At 52.3% G+C, this 16,803-nt stretch overlaps 1 protein-coding gene across 6 annotated transcripts in view; it reads right to left on the bottom strand.

Moving 5' to 3' along the window:
* LOC138749453 (transient receptor potential cation channel subfamily V member 1-like) overlaps positions 1–16,803 on the bottom strand; it is a 40,562-nt gene continuing 23,759 nt past the window's right edge. For 4 of the 6 annotated variants that reach the window (XM_069910796.1, XM_069910798.1, XM_069910799.1 and 1 more), the window contains 10 exons: positions 15,928–16,104; positions 14,155–14,313; positions 13,437–13,532; positions 11,681–11,754; positions 9,390–9,555; positions 8,829–8,895; positions 7,589–7,878; positions 5,634–5,761; positions 4,680–4,798; positions 1,349–3,711 (listed from right to left, as the gene is read on the bottom strand). In XM_069910796.1, coding sequence (XP_069766897.1) covers positions 3,575–3,711; positions 4,680–4,798; positions 5,634–5,761; positions 7,589–7,878; positions 8,829–8,895; positions 9,390–9,555; positions 11,681–11,754; positions 13,437–13,532; positions 14,155–14,313; positions 15,928–16,104 — 1,413 coding nt within the window. In that variant the 3' untranslated portion in view covers positions 1,349–3,574. Of the gene's footprint in view, positions 99–1,348; positions 3,712–4,679; positions 4,799–5,633; positions 5,762–7,588; positions 7,879–8,828; positions 8,896–9,389; positions 9,556–11,680; positions 11,755–13,436; positions 13,533–14,154; positions 14,314–15,927; positions 16,105–16,803 lie in introns of those variants that run through there. The other 2 variants (XR_011348650.1, XM_069910800.1) reach the window with 2 other exon arrangements.

Here is a 16,803-nt window from a genome sequence, read left to right as displayed (position 1 = left end):
AGTCCTGATTGTCTGAGCTCCCGATACCTTGAACGACGCAGGGACTTAACACGGATAAAAGTTTGGCCCGTGTAAAAGTCAACGCCCATTTTTGTGGCCTGAAAAAGTGGTGCAAAAAATTCGATGATTACACGAGTACATACAGTGAGCAGTTGGAGCCGTGGGAGAGGCAGGGGGAAGGAGAACATTAGGCTGGAACCAGATGATGGGCAGAAGAACCCAAAGTCATTCTTCAGCCTTCGTCTCCACTTCCCCACTTGGCTACATCTACTTTTATCTCATCCATGTCCTTCTCTCTCTCTCCCCCCCCCCAAATCACCCCCTCCCCTACCTCTCCTCTGCTCACCTGGTTCCAGCCCCCACCTTGCCCCCTCATCTCTCAGTCCCCGTGCCAAATCTCAGCCCAAGACATTGACCATCCCCTACCTCTGCAGATGCTGCCTGACCTGTGGTTTCTCCAGCAGTTTGTGCCTTACTCCAGATACAGTAAACGTCCAATGGACTGGCAAATTTTGGGGTTCAGAGGTACTAGATTTAGTGGGGTTTCTGAATTATTGGATGTTATTTCTTTCAATGCTCCTGTCCACTTTCAATTTAGTTTGAAAATCATTCAGAAATATTCTAAAGTATGTCACCAGTAAACCATAAACCGTAAATCTATTCCCTCTAATTGCAGGCTGACCAGAGGAGCTGGTCACAGTGGACTGATGTTGACTCATCAAATATCCACATTGTCTGAAATTTTTCCCGTGTCAGGCTGTTGATGTTTCTTTAAATCTTACCACAATAAATTATTTACAAAAGGAAAACCGTTCCTTTGGGTCATTCCCATCACTGTACATCATTACACGCACTCTGCATTTCCCGTTACCACCCCTGTGGCTCCTTGTCGTTTCTTCCCCCTCTGTTGTTTGAGGGGCTTCCCCTCGGTTTCAGCCCCTCAGTGCCTGGTAACGGGAGGACTCTAGACTGTGGTCCTTCCCAACAGTGCCTTTGCGTTGGCTGTGCCAAGCCTCAGTCTGTCCCTCAGCTGAAAGAGCAACAGGTTTCTGGCAAGCCAAAGTGCGTCTTTCACCGAGTTGATGATTTTCCAGCAGTTCTGGATATCGGACTCTGTGTCCATCCCTGGGAACAGCCCGTAGATCAGAGAGTTCTTCCATCAGGCGGCTGCTGGGTCCTTGCATCCTTCTCCACAAACTGTGAAAATCTGCCTTCAGCAAAGAGGTTGGTGACGGTCTCCACCCACCTGCAGTCATCTCAGGAACAACATACCAGTTCCTGATGCGGACTATCTCAGAAGGTTCTTGTCACAGAACTCAACAGGCAAAAATAAACAGGAGATGCACTGTCTGATTTCACCTTTGTTATATCTTTATTGACAGAAGATTGTGGCAATATTACATTACTGACATTTGACTGTGAAAGATTATCCAATCAGGATTGCCTGTGGGTGCTGGGAGGCAGGGCATCATGAATATTGATGTGTCAGATGACCAATGGGGCAAGAGCATTACACTGGAAGGTCAGAGAAGCAGGAGTTTTGTGGAGCACATGAGGAAGCCTTTCAGCACAACTTGTCCACGCTGACCAAGGTGCCTATCACAGTAAGTTCCATTTGGCTGCATTTGGGCCACATCCCTCTGAACTTTATCTTCCACATAACTGTCCCCGGCTCTCCCACTTCCTTGGGCAGTTCCTTCCACACATCCATCTCACTGTGTAAACAACATTCCCCTCAGTTCCCCTCTTGATTTCTTTAAAATGTAGACATACAGCACGAGTCCGTGGCACCAAATTACACCCAAATGACCAACAATCCCCGCTACATTTTGGCAGGTGGGAGGAAACCGGAGCATCCGGAGGAAACCCACGCAGACCTGGGGAGAATGTAGAAACTCCTTACAGACAGCACGGGATTCGAACCTGAGTTGCTGGCGCCGCAACCGCTATGCGAACCACTTCACCCTTTCTTTCCCTTTTCACCTTAAATCTATTCCCTCTAATTCTACTCTAGGAAAGGACTGTGACCATCCATCATAACCACTCCCCTCATGATTTTATAACCCTGCGTGAGGTCTCCCTGTAGAGCGCGTCAAAAGAACCAAAGATTTGTTGATCCAAAGCAAGGCTTTTATTAACTAAAAGACTGGAGCATATCACAAGTAGGTCGACCAGTCCAGAATGACCTGGTCTGGCTAGGAACAATCCTATAAGACCTGCCAGTAGGTGTGGCTACTCTCAGCCAATCACAGTCATTCTACACTACAATCTGAACATATACACATTGGTGATAGAATCTGTACTATCACACTCCCCTCAGCCTCCTGCGCTCCAGGGAGAGAAGCTGCTCCAGTCACCACCTATAATTGAAGCCTTCCAGTTCCCAGAAACATCCTTGTAAATCCTTTCTGCACCTGGTCCAACTTACTCCCATCCTCTCCACAGCACGGCAACCAGAATGCCTCCCCAAGGTTTTGCCCAAGTGTAATGTAATGACTCAACTCTTGTACTCAGTGCCCTGTCCAATGATAGAATGTTACAGGTGCTCTGTGGTTAGTAAGGGATTATTTAAGGTGGAAAAAAAGGTCGAGAACCACTGCCCTAGATGAACTGTGGGAATGTGGGCCAAGAAATTGCAAATGGAGTTTAACTCGGGCAAGTGAAAGGTGCAGCACTTTGTTAGGTCAAACCAAGACCGGACTTACATGGTGAATAGTAGGGTCTTGGGGATGCTATGCAACATAGACCTGGGGATACAGGTACATAGTTTCATGAAAATCTCAGGCGCTGTGAGTGTAATAACACAGAGATGCTGGGGGAACTCAGCAGGTCTCACAGCGCCCGTAGGAGGTTACCAACATTTCAGACCTGAGCCCTTCTTCAAGGGATGAGAAAAGCAGGCAGGCACCTGAATTAAAAAAAAGGCAGGGGGAAAAGTGCAGACCAACAGACAATAGGTGATAATTGGGCATGGATAGGAGGAGAGGAGCAGACTCGATGGGCTGATTGGCCTACTTCTGCTCCTATATCTCGTGATCTTGTGAAAACTGGGACAAGCTGAACAAACGGAGCATGGAGAGACAGGTTGGGGCTAGGGGGTGGAGATTGGCCAAAGGAGGAGGTGGTGGTGCAGAGGGGGATGGAGAGGGCGGTGTGGGGCGGGGTGAGGGAGGGACAGAGAAGGGGTGGAGGGAGCACAGACAGAGGGCAAGGAGAGAGGGAAATGCAGCGAGGAATCAACACAAAGCCTCACCTTTAGCCACCCTGTCCCCACCCTCCCTCCATTGGTCACCCAACATGTCCATCATCATGTCCTTCTCAGTCAATTGGAGAATGAACGGCCAATATTATTCTCTCTTCCTGGATTTTTTAAACATAATTAATTGATTTCATTACACATATGCAACAGCTTCAATACCTCTTCTCCAGCAGTGGGCGAGAGACAGTCAGAGACCACAGGATAATTATGAAGTGATGGAATTGTCTCCAGGTGGGTAAGGGTCCATGTCTTCTGGCTGGAGGTGGTCTCGGAGGTGGGGGAGGCCACCCTCCACCTCAGCCGGGGGTCCTGACATCAGACCTCCTTGATGTGCAGGTGGCTGTGGGATTGTCTCGCAGTGGCACTGTTCAACTCATGCAGAATTCCCTCCTCTTCCTGCTTCATCGATTTAACTTCCTTCAGCAGGGGCAGCATGGTGCGCCAGCCTCGCTCTGCCGGCAGCACAGACACCACGGGTTAACGCCAGGCCAGAGCCCATCTCGGCACGAGCGAGGGCACAGCAGGGCAGGCTGGGGACAGCAAGGATGCAGGCAGAGGATTGGAGAGGTTGAAGGGGAAAGGGAGGGGATGGAGGGTGGAGGAGGGGGAAGAAGGAGAAGAAGAGACTGAAGGGGAAAGGAATGGGAAGAGACAGACAAGGGAATAGAGAAGGGGAGATGGAGGGGGGGGAAGAGACAGAGGGGTTAAAGAACAGGGAGAGGGGAAGGTGTAGGGTAAAAGATGGAGTGGAAGAAAAAGGGGAAGTGAAGGGGGTAGTGAAGGGGGATGGAGAGAGGGTGGGAAAAAGGGAAAGAGATAGAAGGGGTAGAGAAGGGGAGGGAGTGAAAGAAGGAGGGGGTAGGGAGGGGGGGAGAGATGTGGTAGTGAAGGGAAAAGGAGAGGGGATGGGGAAGATGGAGGGGATAGAGGAAAGAGACAAGGGGACTGTGATGGGAAGATGAGGAAATGGAGGGGTAGTGAAGGGGATACAGGAAGATGGAGAGTAAAAGATGAGAGGGGAGTACAGGGAGAGACAAAGGGGAGGGGAAGAGACAAGTGGGGGGGGGGTGCAGGGGGAAGGGAATGACCAGAACATGAGGAAGAGACGACGGGTGGGTATGTTGTGAGTGTGTCAGAGGGAAGAGGGACAGGAAATGGTGGACAAAGGGATAGAAGGGGCAAGGGGTGAAGTTGGGGGCAGGGGACGAAAGTGTAGGGAGTGATGTCAGGGGGAGGGGGAGGAGGTGGAGATGCAGGGGGTGATGTCGGGGGGGAGGGGGGGAGAAGAGGGTTGGGAGTGGGCATGAGATGCACACAGGGAGGTGGGGAAGGTGGAGGAGGTCCGTGCATTGATAAAACAATGGCATGGATATCTGAAGCTGGATGGGACACAAGAATGGGGCCTTGAGCAGCACCTTACCTCTGTGAGACATCCTGCTTGTGAAAGTTGAGTTCCTTCTCAGCAGCTCAGAGATTCCAGGCTCCTCGTTAATGAGGCCAAGGTTGGTATTCCACCTGTTCCAGTTAACTTCATCAACCCTGCACAGTAAGCAAGGCACAGGTCTGAGACCTCAGGATCAGAGCTGTCCAACACCTTCCCCCAACAACCAACTCAACACCCAAACAATTATCTTCTCAACCCCCAACCTCAAGCTTTCAACACCCAAACACGAACCTTTTCATCTTCTCAACATCCAGTCTTCCAACACACAACAAACCAACACTAACCCGTCACTTAACACACAAACCCAAAATTCAACTTTGGGCTGCATGTTTAGCGTAGAAGTTAGCGCAGCTCCAGCGACCCAAGTCGAATCCATGTCAGACCCCAACATAACTCTTCCAGCTCATCATGACAAATCCCCAATCCCCAACACTAACATGTAACATTTCAGGGCAAAGATCCTTTGTGAAAGCAGGACAGAGGCTTTCACCAGAAACAGGAGCTCAGATTCTTGCTCCACAGTGGCTGAGTGACCAGCACCCTCTGTTACAGATGCCCTGGTGCTACACTCCACATGGAGTCCCCTGGCTGAGAAGAGAGGTGCACGGCAGGGTAGTATAGCCAGAGATGACATTGCTTCACTGTGCTGCAGTGCCAGGTTCTATCCTGACCACAGGCACCGTCTGCATTCATCATTACCCTGCCTGGACTCACAGCCATGCGGGTCAGTGAAGGTTGCCCTGATGTGTAGGTGAGTAGGTAGAATATGGGGGCTGTTGGTGAGAAGAATGTTACCAAATGGGATTAACTGTTTAGTTTAAATGGATGGCTGTTGGTCAGCAGATTCGCAATGGGCTGAAGGACCTGTCCCCTGTTGTATCTGTCAATGAACAGCTGGATCGCTGCCTCCTGAGCCTGTGTCCTCCCTACCTGAAACACCACCTCAGGTCGTCCTGCCCATCGCACATGATGCCGACAATCACAGGCTCCCCGGACCGGAACGTGGCTCTCAGGCACTGCGGCAAGCTCTTCTCCAGGTCCAGAATCGTGATGGCCCTCTGCAACACAGGGGAAGGAAGGTGATAGGCAAGGTCAGTGGCACTCTGGCCCCAGGGCCTGCTTCTGCAATGACGCACACGCCTGGGGTTCTGGATGTCAACTCCCTGCCCCATGGGACAGCAACGGAGAGGGGGGTGTAATTCTCCAGTAATGGCACGTTACACAGTCCTGATTTATTCCTTGGAGATCTGCACCGAGAAACGTTTAAAACAGTGGTTTTCAAACTTCTTTTCACTTACACTCCACCTTAAGTAATCCCTATGCCATAGGTGCCCTTAAGGTGGGATGTGAGTGGGAAGGGGAGGTTGAGAACCACTGCTCTAGACCCAATTATTCCTGAAATATTTTGCTTGAGAAAAATTGTCATTGGTCCATTTCCTTTGGAGTTATGAAACGGTGCACATAATGAGTTAACTAGGGATGATTAAAACAGTGGTTTTCAAATCTTTTTCTTCCCATGCATCCCACCTTAACACAATCCTTTACTAATCACAGAGCACCTATGGCCTAGGGATTACTTAAGGTGGGATGGGGTGGAAAGAAAAAGGTTTGAAAACCACTGTTTTAATCATCCCTAGTTAACTCGTTATGTGCATGGTTTCATAACTCCAAAGGAAATGGGCCAATGACAATTTTTCTCAAGCAAAATATTTCAGTAACAATTGGGTCTCGAGCAGTGGTTCTCAACCACTTTTTGTGAGTGGAAAGAAAAATTTTGAAAACCATTGATTCAAAAACAAGGCAGGAAATTTGATGACAAAAAGGTGTTTACAAAAAATTCTCACCAAAGTAAAAATCTTGTCAATGGTCTGGGAAAATGGTCGAGATCACCAGCCCCTCATGTCCCCCCATTGTGTCTGGGACGTGGGTTCCCACCAACCCCTCCCCCCACTGGAACTGGAACCGGGGTTCTCACCAACCCCTCCCTCCCAGCGACGGTTGGTCTGTGGATTGAGAAGCAACAGGGAGTGATGGGTGAAGGACGGGCATCAGTGATCTGGACTGAGGTGGACCCACGAAACTGTTTCAGGGTTGGCCGGAGGGTTTGCATCCAAGTGATGAGGAATCAGACAATCAGAGCAGAGATGGAAAGGCATTTCTTCAGGCAGAGAGAAGTGACTGTGGAGACACTGATGCTGAGTTCATTCAGGCAGAGATTGATAAGGAATCGACAGATATGGGGTCGGTGACACGGAGGTTAAAGTCTAACTACAGCATGCACTGACAGGTGGAGCACCCAATTTCCCCTCCTATGATGTTTCTGAAACTCAACTTTAAAAAATGAAATTGTTTTATTACAAAACTTGAGAAAGGAAGGTATATTGGTGCTCTCTCCTCTTTATACTGTCAAAAATGTTCGACACTCTTTCATATCTGTGATGTTCCCTTCCCAAAGAGTGTGTGACGGGACAGCGTGGAGGGAGCTTCACTCTGGGTCTGACCTGGGAGTGTGTGATGAGACGATGCGGAGGGAGCTTCACTCTGGGTCTGACCCCGAGAGTGTGTGATGGGATGATGCGGAGGGAGCTTCACTCTGTGTCTTGACCCTGGGAGTGTGTGATGGGATGATGCGGAGGGAGCTTCACTCTGATTCTGACCCTGGGAGTGTGTGATGGGATGGTGCAGAGGGAGCTTTACTCTGTGTCTGACCCCAGGAGTGCGTGATGGATGATGTGGAGGGAGCTTCACTCTGTGTCTGACTCCAGGAGTGTGTGATGGACGATATGGAGGGAGCTTTAGTCTGTGTCTGACCCCGGGAGTGTGTGATGGACGGTGTGGAGGGAGCTTCGCTCTGTTCTCTACTCTGGTTGAAGATGAACTTTTACCTGAAGTTTCCAGACATTTTTACTATCCTTGGAAATCACCTCCACTGTCTTGCTCATCCTTGCAATCAACATATTGAGTAGGAGAATGTAGGTCAGCAGGATGTAGGATATCAACAGGAGGATGAAGACCTTTTTGAATCTGTAGTTCTCGGTGAACTCCAGGTCTCCCATCCCAATGGTGAATCGGAACAGCTCCAAGGAAGTTGTCCCAAAATTCTTGTAGGTAGTGTCCTTGTGGCAGCCAGGTTTGGTGTTGTTGTAGACTCCATCCTCGATGAGTACCACCAACGCTGTAGCAGGAAGGCAGAGCGTTGTGAAGACCCAGTTTCCTGCTCACCCCACTATTCCCTTTCTCCTTCCCTTCCAGCCCTCTGAAACAGAGATCTTTCCCAATTATGGCAGAAGCACAAATGTAAGGCTTCGACGTGGCTTGATCTGGAGGAGTTTAGTTAGGGGAAGAGATTGGATCAGATGGAGTGAACGGGTGATGGGGACCTTGTAAAGGGATGAAAAAGGAGGGGCATGGGGCAGCCATTCTTAATGGAGGCCACAGCATATTTAAGTAAAGGCCTTGTTTGCTGTTCTCATACAACAGAAATATTTTCTATGTTTGATATGCAGTCAGTGGGAGAGAAGTACAGAAGAAACCAAAACTTGACTTCTTCACAGGGAAGGGGGCCCATAAACTTCAAGCAGGATGAGGCTGGCTGGGGTAGAGACCAGTATCTTTTTCCTTGGGGTTGGGGTGGTTAAAACAAGAGGGCAGGGTTTTAGGTGAGAGAATATTTAGCAAAGGGTCAGAGGGGAATGTTTCTCACACACAGAGGATGGAATGTGGAACTCTGCCTGAGGGAGAGGGGGAGGCAGGAACAAGCACCACAGAAGCGTTTGGACAAGCACATCAATGCAGGCAAATGGGGTTAGTATGGAGGGAGGCATAGGCACGATAGGCAGAAGGGCCTTTGTGTTGACTCTATCCCTCAATGAAGGGAAAGGTGGTGCAGAATGGGGAATAAATGAAACTGTCTCTCACTAACATATCATCAACTGAGCATTTGTGTGTTTTTAAGGACCTGAGGCAGGTAGTATAAGTAAGTGCCTTGGTTAACATTAGCACAGAGGACTGAAGGGCCTGTTCCTCAGCTGTGTTACTTCAGGATACAGGGCAGGTTACAGCCACTGTGATTTCATTCAGAGGAAGCACGGTCAGGGTCCGGGAGAGGTGGACATCTAAACTCACCAGATCCAAATCCAAATAGGAACACGGCATAGACAATTAGGAAGCTCATCAGATCCGTCAGGATGATCTGCAGACAACACGAAAACAGCTCAGTCCACAAAGGGACAGCAGGCTGAATGGGCTGAGTGGCCATAACAGGGCAGCAGACTGGACAGGCTGTGGCCAGAACAGGGCAGCAGGATGAATGGGCCAAATGGCCAGAATGGGGCAGCTGGATGGACAGGCCAAGTGGCCAGAACAGGGCAGCACACTGGATAGGCTGTGGCCAGGATAGGGCAGCAGGATGGATGGGCTGAATGACCAGAATAGGGCAGCAGGATGGACAGGCTGAGTGGCCAGAATAGGGCAACAGACTGGACAGGCCAAGTGGCCAGAACAGGGCAGCAGGATGGACAGGCCGAGTGGCCAGAACAGGGCAGCAGGATGAACGGGACAAGCAGCCAGAACAGGGCAGCAGGATGAACGGGACGAATGGCCAGAACAGGGCAGCAGGCTGGGTGGGCTGAGTGGCCAGAATGGGGCAGCAGGCTAGACAGGCCGTGGTCAATGTGGGTGCCTTACCTTCTGCATCATCACACTGTAGATACCCATCTGCTGGAAGCCACGGGTGTAGTACAATGTGTTGATCCAGCCGATCGCCAGCGAGATCACCATGAAGCCCACATATTCCTCACGCCCAAATGTGTACAGCACCGATGCAGTCACCAGCAATGCAGCCTGAAGAAAGCTGCAACGAGCAGGCAGGTGACTCTCAGCAGGGCCACAGGCCCTTTGGAGCAATTCACCCATCTCATCAGGGATGTCGTCCTTCAAGAAGACGTGGCTTTCCCATCAACTGAACCCTCACCCGCATATCCTCCATTACCTGCACATCCGCCTGGCCCCCTCAGCTCCCACATGCAACAAGGACAGGTTTCCTCTCGTCCTCACCTACCAGCCCACCAGCCACCGTGTCCACCACCTACAACGTGATACCACCACCAGACACATCTTCCCTGTCCTCCCCTTTCCTCCCTCTACAGGGACTGTCCCTTGTCCACTCCTTCCTCCCCACCAATCACCCTGTTGGCATCTACCCCAGTGACCACACCTCCTCCCTCAGCACCATTCGGGGCCCCAAACAGTCCTTCCAAGTGAGGCAACACTTCATGTGAATCTGCAGGGGTCATCTACGGTATCTGGTGCTCCCGTTGTGGTCTCCTCTACATCGGAGTGCAGACTGGGAGATCACTTTGCTGAGCAGCTTGGCTCTGTCCGCTGCAATAGTGTGGAGTCCCCAGTGGCCACCCATTTCAATTCCCTGCCCCATTCCCTTGCTGACATGTCTGTCCATGGTCTCGTGCACCAGCGACAAATTGGAGGAACACCACCTGATCTGTCTGGGCACCCTCCAACTAGATGGCATTAACGCCGACTTCTCCTGTTTCTGTTAGCCAACCCACCTCTCCCATCAATCCTGTCTCCTTTCTGCTAGCTCTGTCTCTCTCCCCTTTTCCCTCTGTCTTCTTTCCCTCAGCTCTGCTTTCATCCCCTCCCACAATCTATCTCACCTTTCCTCTCTCCTGTCCTACCCATGTCCAATGATCACCTTTTGCTTGTTGACCTGTGCTCCTCCCCCAGCCCTCTCTTTCCTTCTATCCCAGCCTTTAATTCAGAAGCCAGGCTGCTTTGTACTTAAAGGACTCAGGCCTGAAATGTGGGTTATATTTCTTTACCTCCTGAGTTCCGTCCAGCATATCTGAGCTTTTAAAGCCAAGCTAAGCTTTGCCGGAGTTAATTGGGCATCACTCTCACCTCTCCTCCCCAAGGAATGGTCCAAATGGCTTTTACAGAGGTGTCCTCATTGTAGTTGCCCCCTCAGTGTTCAACAGGAAATTAGTTAAAAACTGCAGCAGCTGAAACTGTGAAATGAACTCCCCCCCTTTTCCAGAAACCACCATCAGACATGCTCTGCCCCCCCCCCATCTTTTCCAGAAACCACCGTCAGATGTGCTCTGCCCCCCCACATCTTTTCCAGAAACCGGTCAGATGTGCTCCGGCCCCCCCCACCTTTTTCCAGAAACCACCGTCAGATGTGCTCTGCCCCCCCCCAATCTTTTCCAGAAACCGCTATCAGATGTGCTCTGGCCCCCCCCCCCCCTTTTCCAGAAACCACCGTCAGATGTGCTCCGGCTCCCCCCTCTTTTCCAGAAACCGCCGACAGATGTGGGCTTTTGGTTGTTCAGGAGAATACAGGTGGTTTTCATACGGAGGGGCGGGTCGAGGAGTTGGTGCCTCCAGCTCCTCACCTCAGATGCTGTCTGTGGGGGGTGTGCATGCTCTCAATTATTATTCAGTCCCAACTCTCTGAATCCACCCGTTAGTCCCAGCCACCTGCATTTGCCCCATATCCCTCTAAACCAGCCCCCTCCATTCCAAGTATCTTGTGGGATGAGGAGCGAAAGAGGGGGGAGGGGGAGAGAGGGAGTGGAGGTGGAGGAAGGGAGAAGGGAGAGGGGATGAGTGAGAGGGGTTGAGGGAGGGCAAAGGGGAGGTGAGGGGGAAAATGAAGGAGAGGGGGAGAGAAATCGGAGCGAATTTGGGATGGGGAAAGGAGGAGGGCGATTGGGGAGGGGAGGAGAAGGCTGGTTGAGGAGGAGGGAGGATGTCGACGAGGGGTAGGGTTGAGTCAGGGAGGTTGAGGGTGACCGGAGAGGAGGGGTAGGGTTGAGTCGGGGAGGCGGAACGAGACCGGAGAAGAGGGGTAGGGTTGAGTTGGGGAGGCGAAGCGTGGTCAGAGAGGAGGATGGTGGAGTTAGGGAAGGGAGGAGAGCAGTCAGTGGAGGTTGCGGAGTTGAGGGTTTGGGACTTACAAGAGAATGTCACAGTAGCCGTCGATTGTGATGGACTTTGGGGTTCTCCGCCTGCGCAGAAAAACTTCCTCCACCTGCAGGAAGTGATAGACCAGGTTACAGGGGCCACTGCTCACACAATGACTACCCTCCGCTAGTCCCGCTCACTGGAGCCCCATGTCTGAAGCAAGGGTCCCAATGGCTTGCTCCTCTCCCCACTCCTAGCCCCAGGATCTTTGCACTGGAAGAAAGCAGAGGGGCTGATGGCCTCTTCCTATCCCCATGCAACAGTCTGGAGGGGGAGAATGGCCTCCCCCCCTCAACAGTGAGCCAACTTTTCCCACCCCAGGAGAGGAGGAAGTGAAATTTGAAGAGAAACAGGGAAAGGTTAAACATGTCCGGACTTTATACTCTGGGGCACAGAAGCATGAGGGGAGATTTGATAGAGGTATTTGAAATTTTGAGGGGGACAGACAGAGGAAATGAAAGTTTGCTTTTTCCACTGAGGGTTGGTGAGATGCAAACCAGAGGCCATGGGTTAAAGGGGAGCATGAGGGGTAACTTCTTCACACAGAGAGTGATGGGGGTGGAATGAGCTGCCAGCTGAAGTGGTGAATGTGGGCTCAACTTTAAGAAGAATTTGGACAGGTCCATGGATGGGAGAGGTATGGAGGGTTATGGACTGGGTGTAAGTCACTGGGACTAGGGAGAATAACGGTCTGGCACAGACTAGAAGGGCCCTGTTTCTGTGCTGTAATGTTCTACTATTCTAAACTCTGGGAAGAGGTTATTGATAGAATTTGTCCGACCACCTCCTGCACTCGCTTGGGACTCATTCAGTTTAAGGTGCTGCACAAGGTCCACTTTCTAAATCCAGACTGGCAGCAGATGTAATGGCTCCCCCTGCCACCCAGGTCATGTCTTATCAGGGCCCTCTGGAGTGGAGTCTTTGGCTCATTATCCAAAATATTTAAAGTTAATTTGCACCCCTGCAGTATTTGGAATTTCCAATAACCCCCTAAATCCTTTACAGAAAGATGAGGCAATTTTATGTCCCTCTTCGTCAAGCATCAAATTTTATTCTCTCTCCCATCCCCATCCCCCTGTCTCCTTTCCTCCAGCTCTCCACCACTTCCCTCTCCATTCCCAGAGCATTCCTCCCTCCCCCCATTTGCTGCTGTGCCCTCCCTCCTGTCTGTGGGACAGTGCTCCTCCCTCTGCCCTCTCCCCCCACCATTTTGTTAGGCACCTGCCTACCTTTTGCTCAGACCTTGAAGGGCTCAAGCGTTGGTTCTGTATCTTTATCTTTGCAACATAAAGTCCACTCTCTGACCTGCTGAATCTCTTCAGCGTCGTGTTTTTACATCTAATCGTGTTACACCAGAGGTCTTACAGGGGTCCCTCGTTTACACAATAGATTAAGGATTTTAGTTTCTTTATTAAACTGGAGAAAATCAAGTCCACATTAACAGGGTCCACCTGAAAATTTCCACAAATGCAACCCCTTATGAGTTATTTCTCTGAATTACGAGAGCTTATGGAGTAAATGTCAAATTATACCAGTGGAGTTAGTAATATAATGATGATGCGGTTGGTAAAGGTGGTCAGGGAATGGGGGGCCGGGCCTGTATCTGAGGGTGGACATCGACATTCACGTATACATGTGTTGGTTCTCTGTTCATTAGTGGGCATATTGGACTTCTGTGTAATGTCAATGAAGTTGTTTTTGAATGTTAATAAATATATTTTGGAATAAAAAGGAAGTGAGTGTTCTCACCCCCTGTAGGAAGAGGTAGAGGGCACCGAGCAGCACAATGCTCTGCCCAGTCAGACGCAGGTAACCTTTCACCGAGTGTTCCAGTTTGAACGGAGGCTGCAGGACAAACATAGTGGGGCCATGTTAGTGTGGTTACAGGGGACATGTCTATACACCCATGCCCATCCATCCAACCGCCGTTCCCACAGCATGGAGCACCCTGACCGCCCCTCGCACGACTCAGAGCTCCCTCACCGCCATTCCCACAGCATGGAGCACCCTGACCGCCCCTCGCACGACACAGAGCTCCCTCACCGCCGTTCCACAGCATGGAGCACCCTGACCGCCCCTCGCACTACACAGAGCTCCCTCACCGCCGTTCCCACAGCATGGAGCACCCTGACCGCCCCTCGCACGACACAGAGCTCCCTCACCGACGTTCCCACTGCATGGAGCTCCCTAACCGCCGTTCCACGGCATGAAACTCCCTCACCGCCCCTCCCACTTAGCAGAGCTCCCTCACTGTCCCTCCTACAGTGTGGGGCTCCCTCACCACCTCTCCCACAACACGGGGCTCCCTCACTGCTCCTCCCGCATTGCAGAGCTCCCTCACTCCCCCTCCCATGGCATGGGGCTTCCTCACAGCACCCTGTGAGACTAGCCTGCAGTATGTGGACATTCCCTTCACCTCTGCCCCGACCTCCAGCCCTTCAGAAAACCACAGAGGACTTGGTCACACCTTTTTGTCCTCGATTCTGTTGTAGGCCGTGATGGTGAAGGTGACCATGTAAGACAGGTAGAGGACAAACTTGATGTAAAAGATGAACCTGGCAAATCGGTTCCACTTCTCCTGCAGCAAGTGGTTCAGGGGCTCCAGCAGCAGCATCTCGTGGCGGTTCTGATGGAGGAGCACAGTTAGCAGAGCCGGCCGGTCAGGGCTGAGCCAGGCCAGTCAGGGCTGGGCCGGGCTGGTCAGGGCCAGGCTAGGCTGGGCTGGGCTGGGTCAGGGCTGGCCTGGGCTGGCTGGTCAGGGCTGGGCCGGCTGGTCAGGGCTGGGGTGGGCTGGTCAGGCTGGTCAGGACTGGGTCGGCTGGTCAGGGCTGGGCCGGGCTGGTCAGGGCCAGGCTAGGCTGGGCCAGTTTAGGCTAGGCTAAGCTGGGCTGGGCTGGGCTGGACCAGCTGCTCGGGGCTGGCCGGGGTGATCAGGGCTGGTCCAGGCTGGTCAGGTCAGGGCTGGGCCAGCTCGTCAGGGCTGGGCCAGGTCGGTCAGGACCAGGCTGGGCTGGGCCGGCTGGTCAGGGCCAGGCTAGTCTGGGTCAGTTTAGGCTAGGCTAGGCTGCGCTGGGCTGGGCTGGGCCGGCTGGTCAGGGCTGGGCCAGGTCGGTCAGGGCCAGGCTGGGCTGGGCCGGCTGGTCAGGGCTTGGCCAGGCTGGTCAGGTCAGGGCTGGTCTGGGTTAAGCTGGTCAAGGCAGGGCTGGACTGGGCCTACCTGGGCTGAGCTGGGTTGGTCAGTGAGGTATTCCCTCTGCTCCCTGCACTATGACAGGAGCCCAGCAGGGGGAGCAGCTGCCCAGGGACAGCAACATTTCCCCATCGTTTGTTCAGTGATGACAGGAGATCACATTCACACTGAGTTACAGAACTTCCAGTGACACACCATACACAGGTTCAAAATGCAATACACCATCACTGACCACAGCACACACAAGCCCAGTGGAAACCACCCATCCCATATAACACACCCCGAATGCGTACGATGGGATGGTATGGAAGGAGCTTCATTCTGTGTCTGACCCCGGGAGTGTGTGTGATGGGTCAGTGTGGAGGGAGCTTCACTCTGTATCTGACCCCGAGAGTGTGTGATGGGACGGTGAGGAGGGAGCTTCACTCTGTGTCTGACCCTGGGAGTGTGTGATGGGACAGTGTGGAGGGAGCTTCACTCTGTATCTGACCCCGAGAGTGTGTGATGGGACGGTGAGGAGGGAGCTTCACTCTGTGTCTGACCCTGGGAGTGTGTGATGGGACAGTGTGGAGGGAGCTTCACTCTGTATCTGACCCCGAGAGTGTGTGATGGGACGGTGAGGAGGGAGCTTCATTCTGTGTCTGAACCCGGGAGTAAGTGATGGGACATTGCAGAGGGAGCTTCATTCTTTGACTGACCCTGGGAGTGTGTGATGGGATGGCGTGGAGGGAGCTTCACTCTGTCTGACCCCGGGAGTGTGTGATGGGACAGTGTGGAGGGAGCTTCACTCCGTGTCTGATCCCAGGAGTCTGAGATGGGATGGTGTGATGGGATGTTACCAAGGGGAGCTTCACTGTGAAGGCAGCTAACTTCTGATTCTCCACACTGAATCCCAAGGCTGGGTTTCCTCAAATTCTGTCAGTGAGCAGTGTTCCCCCTGCCTGGGCTCCCCAGTCCCCAATGAGCCCCTGTTTCTCTGTCCGTGTGGGAGGACGGTGGGAAGTAGTGTCCCACCCGTCCCAGAATCCAGGCCAGTGACGCAGCAGGTACCGGTGTCTCACTCCCATAGACGATGATCTCCAACACAGAGTTTTTCTCGTGGGTGTCCAGCGCTGACAGGTCGTACAGTGAGGAGTGCACCGGCCCATAAGCCCATTCACGAAACTTGCGGGACAGGTGTCGACATTCCTCCTCTTCAATCTCTCTCCCAATGATGTACTTCAGCATCTGAGAAGACATAATCAAACAGAATTCACACTGAGGGAGGAAGTTCGACCAGATCCTGAGGTGCCCACGAATCATTAATTGTGGTGGGGGAGGTGTCCTAGCCCCTCCAGAGAGCAGTGGACACAGTCCACCCTCTAGTCAGGGTATCTCCTCACCGTGAGGGAGCTCTGCACTGTGGAAGGGGCGGTGGGGGAGCTCTTCACTGTGGGAGGGGCAGTGAGGGAGCTCCTTGCCATGGGAGGGTGCTGAAGGACCTCTGCACTGTGGGAGAGAGACCTCCACACTGTAGGAGGGATGGTGAGGGAGGGCAGAAGGGGTGGAGGGAGATGGAGGAGGGAGGGGTGGAGGGGGATATTTGGGAAAGGTGGAAGGAGGGAGGAGGATAGAAGGAGGGAGTGGCGGAGAGAGGTGTGGAGGGAGGAGTGGAGGAGCATGTGATAGTACAGATTCTATCACCAATGTGTATATGTACAAATGGTGGTGTAGGATGACTGTGATTGGCTGAGAGTGTAGCCACACCTACTGGCAGGTCTTAAAGGATTGCTCCTGGCCAGACCAGGTCATTCTGGACTGGTCGACCTACTTGTAATATGCTCCAGTCTTTTAGTTAATAAAAGCCTTGGTTTGGATCAACAAGTCTTTGGATCTTTCGACGCGCATTACAGGGCGGGTGCAGGGGAAGGCAGTAGGGCAAGTGAA

This window comes from Narcine bancroftii, chromosome 14 (genome assembly GCF_036971445.1).
Source record: "Narcine bancroftii isolate sNarBan1 chromosome 14, sNarBan1.hap1, whole genome shotgun sequence".
Lineage (NCBI taxonomy): Eukaryota > Metazoa > Chordata > Chondrichthyes > Torpediniformes > Narcinidae > Narcine > Narcine bancroftii.
Note: the sequence above shows the minus strand (reverse complement) of the source record. Positions and strands in the feature narration are given on the sequence as shown.